Source organism: Mytilus californianus, unplaced genomic scaffold, assembly GCF_021869535.1.
Source record: "Mytilus californianus isolate M0D057914Y unplaced genomic scaffold, xbMytCali1.0.p SCAF_6, whole genome shotgun sequence".
Classification (NCBI taxonomy): Eukaryota; Metazoa; Mollusca; class Bivalvia; order Mytilida; family Mytilidae; genus Mytilus; species Mytilus californianus.
In genome coordinates, this window is record NW_026262712.1 from 3635100 (window position 1) to 3647298 (window position 12199).

Consider the following 12199-nt stretch of genomic DNA (forward strand, 5'->3'; position numbering starts at 1 on the left):
TTTTCTGGTTTCCAGACAATAACTTGAGTATAAGTCTATGGATCTCTATGAAATTATATTACAAGGTTCCATACCAAAAAATGGAAGGTTGGGATTGATATTGGGGGTTATCGCCTAAATCATTAAGGAATTAGGGGTCAAAAACAATAGATTATTAGCAACTACACTACAACTGAGGGGGATTTTAATTTTTGTCATTTGACCCGTCCACTTTGAGGAAATAAAAAAAATTTATTTTATACCTTTTTATACTGTATGAAAGCCTAATAGAATAGTATGCAAATTTCACAATTAGAAATACTGTTGAAAGTGGGCTGTAGAGTAGAACATTTTTGTGACGGACTTGCATTTATTTTCACTTTATATTTTGCGATCAAGTTCAAATCGCAAGAAAACACCTTTCAGTAAATTTCCTGTTTAAAGAAAATAAGAGACAAGACGAATGAAAATGTGAAAAATCAAACTGTGCAAACAGATACTGTATTTATAGAAACTTTGAAATTTAAACTGTACAGCGTATCAGATATAGATTATTCATCAATGTTAGTGTCAGACTTGATTTAAATTTTGGTTCATTTATATGTTTCAGAGTTTAGTGTGACGTCCATTTTCGCTGAAATAGTATACATTATTGTTTAGGGTGCAGGATTTTCTCACTGTGTTGAAGACCCATTGGTGGCCTTCAGCTGTTTTCTGCTCTTTGGTCAGGTTTTTGTTTCTTTGACACAGTCCCCGTTTACATTCTCAAGTTTATTGATGCTGCTCCATTTATAACAATTTTATTTAATAATGTAATATTACAGACGCTACACCTGTTACCACAGAAGACTCTGCTAATGAAATCAACCAAGATAATGGCTCACCACTGACAACCTCACAATTTAACCAGCAACAAACATTGCAGTCAACTCTATCACAGTTTTTATCATCAGGGAACCAGATTACTTATCCACAGATATTAAATCAGACACCAGGACAAGTAAACTTATCACAGATCATACAAGCCAATGGGCAAGTCATTCCTGCCAGTTCGTCATCGCCTGTCACACCCCAGATATTACAGGCAAATGGGCAGGTTATTCCTGTCAGCTCATCTTCTTCGAACATGCCACAGATCCTTCAGGCAAATGGGCAAGTTATTCCTGTCAGCTCAACTTCGTCTGCCATGCCACAGATCTTTCAGGCAAATGGGCAAGTAATTCCCGTCAGTTCATCTTCGTCGGCAATGCCACAGATCATACAGAATGGAACTATGCCACAGCTTGTACAGACAGGTGTGGCACCATCTGTATTTCAGTCAGGTCAGGTAATTCAAAGTGGCATGTTAACACAGGGAGGAAACCTTATTTCCCCATCTATGACACAGTCTACTGGAACATCAAACACTATGGGAACACCTCAGGTCATACAACTTGGACAGTCTACTGGAACATCAAACACTATGGGAACACCTCAGGTCATACAACTTGGACAGGTGCCAGGAATTCAGATGTCTTCTGGTGGACAACAAATTATGGTAACAAATATTTAAGAAATACAACTTTTTCTTGCTGACAAAGCCTTGGCAAAAAAAGGGATTTGTGTTTTAATCTTGACACTAACTAATCTAAAAGCAACGTTCAAGGTTACAGAAACTACATTTACTTCCAGCATCCATCATTAAATTTAACATCAAGTATCCACAGAAGGCTCCTGGGAAAATACAAACCTCTTAAATTTTTCGGTCAAAGGTCAAAGGTCCAGGTCACTTCTTCTTTATTTGGTGTCCAGTATGGATTTTGACCAGTTATGAAGTTGAAGTTGACATTTAAAGTCTTCATTATCAAAACAAACAAATTATTTATTGATTCAAAAATTGGTTTCTTCTGTCAAATCCATAATGATTGTAACCTTGCTAATACACACATGCCCATGGTGCTTCTGTCAAATAATACACACATGTCCATGGTGCTTCTGTCAAATCCATAACTATTGTAACCTTGCTAATACACACATGTCCATGGTGCTTCTGTCAAATCCATAACGATTGTAACCTTACTAATACACACATGTCCATGGTGCTTCTGTCAAATCCATAACAATTGTAACCTTGCTAATACACACATGCCCATGGTGCTTCTGTCAAATAATACACACATGCCCATGGTGCTTCTGTCAAATCCATAACTATTGTAACCTTGCTAATACACACATGCCCATGGTGCTTCTGTCAAATCCATAACAATTGTAACCTTGCTAATACACACATGCCCATGGTGCTTCTGTCAAATCCATAACTATTGTAACCTTACTAATACACACATGTCCATGGTGCTTCTGTCAAATCCATAACGATTGTAACCTTACTAATACACCATTGCCCATGGTGCTTCTGTTAAATCCATAACGATTGTAACCTTACTAATACACACATGTCCATGGTGCTTCTGTCAAATCCATAACGATTGTAACCTTACTAATACACACATGTCCATGGTGCTTCTGTCAAATCCATAACGATTGTAACCTTACTAATACACACATGCCCATGGTGCTTCTGTCAAATCCATAACGATTGTAACCTTACTAATACACACATGTCCATGGTGCTTCTGTCAAATCCATAACAATTGTAACCTTGCTAATACACACATGCCCATGGTGCTTCTGTCAAATAATACACACATGCCCATGGTGCTTCTGTCAAATCCATAACTATTGTAACCTTACTAATACACACATGTCCATGGTGCTTCTGTCAAATCCAAAACGATTGTAACCTTACTAATACACATATGCCCATGGTGCTTCTGTCAAATCCATAACGATTGTAACTTTGCTAATACACACATGCCCATGGTGCTTCTGTCAAATAATACACACATGCCCATGGTGCTTCTGTCAAATCCATAACTATTGTAACCTTACTAATACACACATGTCCATGGTGCTTCTGTCAAATCCATAACGATTGTAACCTTACTAATACACATATGCCCATGGTGCTTCTGTCAAAGCCATAACGATTGTAACCTTGCTAATACACACATGTCCATGGTGCTTCTGTCAAATCCATAACGATTGTAACCTTACTAATACACACATGCCCATGGTGCTTCTGTCAAATAATACACACATGTCCATGGTGCTTCTGTCAAATCCATAACAATTGTAACCTTGCTAATACACACATGCCCATGGTGCTTCTGTCAAATAATACACACATGCCCATGGTGCTTCTGTCAAATCCATAACTATTGTAACCTTACTAATACACACATGTCCATGGTGCTTCTGTCAAATCCATAACGATTGTAACCTTACTAATACACATATGCCCATGGTGCTTCTGTCAAATCCATAACGATTGTAACCTTGCTAATACACACATGTCCATGGTGCTTCTGTCAAATCCATAACGATTGTAACCTTACTAATACACACATGCCCATGGTGCTTCTGTCAAATCCATAACGATTGTAACCTTACTAATACACACATGCCCATGGTGCTTCTGTCAAATAATACACACATGCCCATGGTGCTTCTGGAATTTTTTTATTTTTATTTTTATAAATTTTATCATACTTTATTGATAATTTTGACATTCATATAGCTTCCAAAGAACCTTTGAAAAAAGAATAACCTATATTTTAAAAAAAGTAGGAAGAAAGAAATTAAAATTAATAAGAAATACAGAAATATGATATTTGGTGTACAGCAAAAATATGTCTTAATAACAGCTCACAAGTATGTTTTTTTCTGTAATATCTGTACAATCACAAATAATCATGAAAACATAAATGTAGTAAGGTATACACAAAAAAACAAAACAGCAAACTTAAAAACATATAACAGTATTAGATATGTTACATATATATTGATGTGAATAAGGTTTAAACTATTGTAAATTCAGAAATTATTGCATAAAATTGGGGAATGTGCATGCATTTATTATTGTGGTTTCTGAAGAATGGACAAAAATGTGAGACTATTTATTGCGATTTCAGGAAAATCTGCATACTGATGTTTGTATCAGTTATCTGAATGCGAGTTCTAATTATTGCGATACTCACCTTGTCGCATTATTCGCAATAATAAAAACCTCGCAATAATTTCTGAATTTACAGTATGCTGCTGGAATTTGTATGGTTGTTCCTTATCTGAAAGTCACATTCAGAGGAAAACTTTACAATGTACAATAAGAGACATCGGTCTTTGTCTGACAAACTTGGTTAAACTAGAACAACGAACAAGTTACTTTCTTTTAAACTCCCTGCTTTGAATGTTGGAATTAATTGCAGGTTTTGAATGGAGCCAATCTACAGAGAATGCCAATAAATGACAACAATGAAGAGGAACCTCTCTATGTCAATGCTAAACAATATCACCGGATACTGAAACGTAGACAGGCTAGGGCAAAACTAGAGGCTCAAGGCAAAATACCAAAGGAGAGAAGGGTAATAAAATTATGTTAGTGATTTGTCTCCCCTTCCTAATATTAAAATGTCACAAGACACTGACATGTAGACAGGCTACGAAAGATTACAGGTTGTTGACAAAATACCAAAGGAGAGACAGGAAATTAGTGCATGTAATGTTAGACTGATTTGTCTCCCCTTCTACATATAAAAATATCACAGGACACTGACACGTAGACAGAGGTTGTTGACAAAATACCCAAGGAGAGATAGGTAATAAGTTATGTTAGTGATTTGTCTCCCCTTCCTAATATAAAAACAATATGACAGGACACTGGAGTAAACTTGTTCATACAATACACAGCTTTCTTCAGTAACCTTTGAAAAATCAGCAATGTGAATCATTCCCATGAAAATTGAGGGTCTGAATGGGGATCCTTCATTTTTGTATTCTTAAATGTTTAGGTCAGTTTTCTCTATTTATATTATTTTGCCAATTATTCTCAATTTTTTATTTTTTGCCCTATTTTTATGTAATGCTATGTTTTACAGAAATACTTGCATGAGTCCAGGCATAAACATGCAATGCAGAGATGTCGGGGAGATGGAGGACGATTCTTCACGACAAAACTAGAACCCAATGATGAAGGATATGACGTCAAATCAGAACAATCTGTAAGTTTAAATGTTAATTTTTTATCTTCTGCTCACAATAAAATTTTTATTTCACAGCTTACGGTTAATTTGAAAACACTTGAAGCTGTGAATTTTTGTACCCCTGCTTAGACTGAGGAGGGTATACTTTTTTACCTCTCCTGTGTGTCCGTCCATCCTATGGTATTTCGTTGCATTTTTTTCTGGAACTATAAATCAGAGCTTTCTGAAATTCAGTATTTATTGTATTGCTGCTTACCAATGTTCAACAGATTGCTCATTAATGGTACTGTAGAAATACAAACATAGGAATGTTTACAGTATATAACCTCATAACTTCATGAAATTTGAAATTGACCTTTTAAATTTTAGGACGAATTTTGAAATTGACCTTTTAAATTTTAGGATGAACTTAAAAATTGACCATTTTAAATTTTAGGATGAACTTTGAAATTGACCTTTTAAATTTAAGGATGAACTTTGAAATTGACCTGAAATTGACCTTTTAAATTTAAGGATTAACTTAAAAATTGACCTTTTAAATTTTAGGATGAACTTAAAAATTGACCTTTTAAATTTTAGGATGAAATAACTGATGCATCTGCTGTTACAGACTTTTTGAATCTTGAGGATAGTGACCTTCGACCTCTAAAAATAAGTGAAGACAACAGCTGACAGAGATAAGACCGTCAATGATGAGACAGATGGCAGCAAGGGGGGTGGGGTATATATATATATCCAGTCATGTGCCATATTAACCAAACACAGTTAGCTATAACGAGACTTTTTTTGTATGAAACCTGCCTTAATCTGTTGTGACTGGACACATTCAGGTTACTGGTTACACAGGGGAACGGACACAGTGACGGTAGCCTATTGATAGCTGGACACTTATCTGTGATACAGAGGTAGAGAAGTTTATTCCAGGAAATGATCTATATTAAGTACATGATGTATATTTATAATGTATGTAGGAATTTTTCTTATTACAGGAAAAAAAAAATTCTGATTTAAATACAATCCTGTGTCTTAAGTTTTGCTTACAAGGATCTGACAACGCTCCCCTTTACTTTCTGTTCTGGTAATTATTACATCAGCCAATGAAATTTAAGGCTTCAAATTTGTGTATTTATCTGATAAAAAAAAGAGAACCCTGAAAGGTCTTTTAAACAGAAATTAGAACGAAGTGTTTTCAGATTCTGGTAAGCAAAGCTTGGACATAGGATCTGTATTTTATTCAGTTTGGGAAAACAATTATTTGAAGTATTTATTAATGCTGACTATCAAAATGAGTGTATATTATTGGTTTTGTCAAAAATGCTACAAATTCAGTGATTATTAAGTTAATAACTGAGAGAAATAGATTTGGTGAACTATTGAAGTAACTAAATGTCTTCTTTTGTCTGACTTTATTGTGTTGTTGAGTTTCTGTCTCATTGACCTCCACCTCTTCATTTTGTCATATACCTGAAACATGGAGGGGAACAAAACTGTATCCCTGTCTATATAAATCTTATGGAAAGAGTTGGTTTTGATGTAATAATTAAAAGCTTTAATGCATTTTCATTATACATACTCAGCAATTTTACAGACCCATTTTAACCATAAATGTGTAATGCACTTTTGAAATAAAAATGATTTTCAGACCCCATACAATACACTATGTTCATTCCACTGCCTTATCTATGATGAGTTTACTCATATAGGCAGGGGTACAGTTTGTCCTAAATTAAGTGTTGTTTCCCTTTGCAGATGATTCTGAACTTTTTAAATAAGTTGGTAATTGGAAAATAAAAGAAGAAAGTAGGTGTCAGACCACCAATTCAAAACCCCCATATAATCAACCACAGTTTTTCAATTTTCACAGCTTTCTAAATATTTTACCTTTAATTAGTTTAACTCCATAAAAGCCAGGTATATCCTGAATTGTAAATTCCAGTTTTCCACCAATGTTAAAAGTCTTGTGTAGTATACCACCACCATTCAGAAGCAGTTGCTACTAAAAATAACCACCAGTTTTCGGGAAATCCTAAATAAGTATTCTATGGAATGGAGTAGACCTGAATTTTTAATGCAAAATCATGTACAAGTAAATTTGGCTCAAAATGGTATAATTATATTTCTCTTTCACCAAAAGTTTTATTTCTGCAAATTTGTTAGTTATTTTAAGTAAACAATGAAAAGCACTATTTTTTGTCAGGGAAGGACTACTTTTACTTTGAATTGGTGGTCTTGACACTGAAGTACAGCAGGGTACATGCATTAGATAAAAATTATGATGAAAATTGATTTAACAATTCCTACATGGGTAACAATAAGTAGCAGAAGGATATATTGTCAAAGGGGATTATGGATTATATCATTTCCTCCGGCCTACTGCTATGCATTGTTGGAAGCCCATTTATGTTCTACTCTAATACACTACAGCATACATGAATTTTGTCATTTCCTACTGCCCACTGCTATGCATTGTGGGAAGCCCATTTATGTTCTACTCAAATACAATACAGCAAACATGGATTATGGCATTTCCTCCTGCCCACTGATATGCATTGTGGATTCTACTCAAAATCAAGTTCATAACTTTAACTTATTTTTCCACTGTCTTGTATGTTTAATTCTTATTATAAAAGAAACTAAATGGCATGTGATCTTTAAAATATTGACACAGGTGAAAATCCTTTGCCAACTGATTAAGGATTGAACTTCTAACATGGTATTAGGGGAATGAATAGTGGACACCATTTTATTTAATATCTATAATTTTTCTATTAGTGCTCCATTTTTTAAAGAAATCTTCATGCTTTATTTTAAATGTTGAGTTACCTCCCATGTGTGGCTGATAATTCATCTTCGTTTACTGTATACACAAAGGAGAAGAAGTAATTTTGGCCTTATTTAGTCTGTAAATTTATCAAAGATGAAAAGTTGTGTTACATCATTATTGACTTAAAATCTTCAACATTAATGACACATTTTTATTTGACTCTGATATTATTAAAAGTCATAATTGTTAAGTCTATAAAAGCAATAATGGCAAATTTCAGGGGTTATTTGGTTTAAATTCATGCCTTATTTACATACATTGAGTTATCGCCAATTTTGGGCAGATTTAAAGTCATAAGAAAGATTTGTGAAGTCTTGGCAAATTTCCCGATTAATTTGGTTCAATTAACTAAGACATATAAGAGCATATGAATCTTTTGGTGCCAGTGAACAGATCGTTACAAAACACACTTCATGTGTGAATTTCTTTTTTGGCAAGTACTATTCTCTATACTGTACATACTGTACAAAATGTGAAAGCCAAGCAGTTACGATTTTGTGTATTTTCACCATTTGACTGAATTTATCATCATTAAAAAACAAAATGTGCAGTGTTTTATTCAAATACAAAGATCCAATGTTTAATTCTGTAAATTGAAGAAAGTAAGAAAAACATTAGATATAAGGATAAATTTGACCCTAAATGATATCATACCTTCTCCATTATAAAATGTGTGATACTATAATATCAATCCAGCATATTAATGATTTTTTTCTAAGCCAAAAACACTATAATTCCATAGAATAATCATGTTTGTGTACATCATAGCATCATCATAGATTTGTTTATTATATAGAATACTGTCATGGAACCCTAACAAATAATTATAGTGTGCAATAGTCAATAGACACATGCTGTGTTAAACTTCTGATGTCTATTTTGTTTGATGTATATGTTTAAACTGCCACAGATTAAAATCATTTTTGTAAATCATTGAAAGCCTGGTGATAACTTATATTTCTGTGCAATGTATTTTTTGAACAAATTCATTCTCATCTTTGTGTAATTAAGAAATAATATTTGACGTGGAATCAAAAGGTAAAAGAGAGGTGAAAGATACCAAAGGGGCATTCAAATGTTGTAAGATACTTATAGCAAATACCACAGCTTTGATGGGCAAATTGCTTGGTAATGGCAAGTTTCATTGAGAATTTTTTAAGAGCAGTTATTTATATGATAATTTTTAAGAACTGTTAAAATCTAAATTCTAAATTTAATGAAAAGGAGATACATGCTATACAAGGGTGTGGATTGGGTTTACACAATAGGGAATAATGACTCCCCCTTTCTTTGCTTAAATATAAAGAACAGAGAATAATGAGACCCCCCCCCCCCAAAAAAAAAGTAAAATAACAAAAATACCGAACTCCAAGGAAAATTCAAAATGCCAAATCAAAAGCTTAAAACACCTGAAACGAATGGAAAACAACAACTGTCATATTCTTGACGTGGTACAGACATTTCCTTGGATTAAGCCTGGTTTTATAGCTAGCTATACCTCTCACTTGTATGAAGTTTTCCTGTGTTTTAGGGCAACAGTATCCTCAGTAACCATATTTATTCTAACCTTTTGATCTTTAGTGGATGTTTTGTCAAATCAAACCCCTGTATCTTTATTTTTATGTTAAAGGGAGACAACTTATGTTTTTCAGTTTCTCATTTATATGTGTTTTACCCAAGTTCAATTGGTCAGAGAGAGTACACATTGTACACAATAGATCTGTATTGTTTGTTTATATTATCTGTTATTTGTTTATTTTTATTTATATATGTCAGCTTTATTTAGCATTTACAATGTTTTGAAATAGTTTTAGCATAAGAGAATTTTACATCTCATTGTTTTAACCTTCTTTAAAGTGCAAAAACTTATTTTTTTTTGCATTTCTATACTACATGTATTTTTATTTCTATAAAGACAAAAAAAAATAATAAATGTTAATTGTCTTAGATGCATTATTTGTTAATAATATTGTTTATTAAGGATTATGTGTTTTTTTTTAAAGTTAAGATGAACTGAATCATGTTGGCTCAATACCATAGTTACCAATTTGAGAATCTGATGCATTGTGGGTATAATATTTTCAAATGCATACACCAAAACATTGTGATTGGTCCGAAATGTTTTAAACAAAAGAACATTTCATTTTGGAGAGGGAATGAAATCAACCACAAACCTATAGACTTGAAGAACAAATTCATATAAAAAAGGGGGTGAGTTGCATACTTGCTTTAAAATATATGTAAACCTAAAAAGCTAAGAATTTATTTATCAGTGTTATATCAGAGCTAAACATATCAGTCCAGAAATTTGCTAAAAAAATAAAATATAGAGACTTTTCAGTTGAAATTGTATGAAGGAAATACTTTTAGTCTAAGGTAAAAATCGGGTATTTTTTAAAGTAAAAAAAAAGTGTGAAACACTCAGAATCTGGTCATTTTTTAAAAAAGGCTAAAAAATTCAGAAACCATTTGATTAACTTACTATTTTTCTAAACTTTTATTTTATCATTTTAATGTTAAATTGATTTGTGTTTGTTTTCAGAAATGAACTTATTTATAATTAATGTATTGTTGAAAAAATAAAGAAATATAATTTAGAAATGATTATTTTATTTTAGACCATTTATAGATTGTTTTTCAAGTTAGATGAGTCAGCCATCTTGTTTTTAGCCAAGCTCCAATGAATGACGTCCAGATTCTGGAATAAACTATCAATTCATAAACAATATCATTACCAAACTTGGTTTGATAATGCCCCCAGTGTGAGGAAGAAATGATTTGGGATCAATAGGTCAAAGGTCACAGCAACAAGATTTGACAAACCCAAATTTTTATCTTTTTATACGCCTGTTTACGAGACTTATTATGGTATACTGTTGTCTGTCCGTCCCTCTGTTGTCAACATGTCGGACAATAACTCAAAAATGCTTTAACCAATTTGCATGAAACTTTGTTGAATTGTTTATATCTATTGACGAGAGCTTCCTTTTGTTTTTTATAAATTTTAGATTTTAAGTTTCCGAGTTGTGGGGTTTTATTCATTAAAAAAAGGGGGATTTTCCAGTTTTCAGACAATATCTTTAAAGTGCTTTGAGCAGTTTTCATGAAACATTGGTGACTGGTTTATATCTATTATGATAACCTCCCTTTAGTTTTTCATAAATTTCTGATATGACATTGAGAAGTTATTGAACTTTATTCTTTGAAAAAGCAACTGCGTATCATGCGCTCATGGCGCAGCTGTTTATTGCAACATGATTTTAGCCAACACAAAGGAGTAGGTTAACAAAGGGTTACAATTGGCCCTTCGATTTTAATATTTTTTAATTGGGCCAGAATACTACACATTTCACATTTAAATAGTTGTGATATTATTATTAATATAAATTTACTCTTTTTGGCACATCACATTACAAGTGACAAAGTTATAACCCCTTAATGGTGTATTATTAGTGTTGAAACATCAATTTTGGTCCAATTTTTCCATAATTATGAACAGGAAAATTTGCTTACATCCCTACCTCTGATTAAGAAAACTGTTGTCTAGGGATTCAGTATAAACCCTTGGCACCTTTTGGTTAAGAGAACATATTTGATCATAAGTAGGGGTCAAGGTTATCCTAAAACTTAGGTCCCAAAAAAGCACAAAACATTGTTTTTTGACATCTCCAAAATGTGATTACTGTACTTTGGTGCTTATAATGAACTTTTTTCATTCTCTCATATGTCACATCAGGGACTTGTATAGCTTTCTGTGCAGTATGGGTTTTGCTCATTGTTGAAGGCAGTACAGTAACCTATATTTGCAAACTTTTACATCATTTGGTCTCTGGTGGAAAGTTTTTTCATTGGCAATCATACCAGATCTTCTTATTTTTATATTGTATTAAGATATTTGTTTTGATTGGCATTTAGGCTTTTAATACATGCATTTTTGATAATTTTTGATAAAGTTGAAATTCAAGCCCATATTTAGTGAAAAGTGAACTAATGTATCCTTCTGCAATATGATTTGTCAAACCCAAACTTTCAGGTTTTGGCCAATCCAAATTTACGCTTCCACACCAGAATTTGGCCAACCAAAATTTGTTTTTGATTACATTATAAACTCCAAAGTCTGCACATTTTGGAGATGTTGTTAAAATACAATGAGTTTGTGGATTTTCCAGGGCTGTAAGGCTTTTATACCATAGCTGCTACCTAAGATCCAAAATGTTTTGTAACCAAAAGCACCATGGTTTATAATACTGAATCCTTGGACACAACAAATTTTTGGAGCAGGGATGGTGCTAAGGTTAATAATGTGGAAAGCTTTTAT

The 12199-nt window shown here is 33.0% G+C and overlaps 1 protein-coding gene across 2 annotated transcripts in view; it reads left to right on the forward strand.

Moving 5' to 3' along the window:
* LOC127706806 (nuclear transcription factor Y subunit alpha-like) overlaps positions 1 to 10482 on the forward strand; it is a 35331-nt gene extending 24849 nt beyond the window's left edge. Inside the window, exons 5-9 of one of the 2 annotated variants that reach the window (XR_007984579.1) lie at positions 804 to 1516; positions 4284 to 4439; positions 4953 to 5075; positions 5637 to 8219; positions 8366 to 10482. Coding sequence is in view for 1 of the 2 variants with exons in the window: in XM_052211492.1 (XP_052067452.1) it covers positions 804 to 1516; positions 4284 to 4439; positions 4953 to 5075; positions 5637 to 5729 (1085 nt within the window). In the remaining variant the exon portion in view is untranslated. Of the gene's footprint in view, positions 1 to 803; positions 1517 to 4283; positions 4440 to 4952; positions 5076 to 5636 lie in introns of both variants that reach the window. The other variant, XM_052211492.1, reaches the window with a different exon arrangement.
* Positions 10483 to 12199: the final 1717 nt, after the last annotated feature.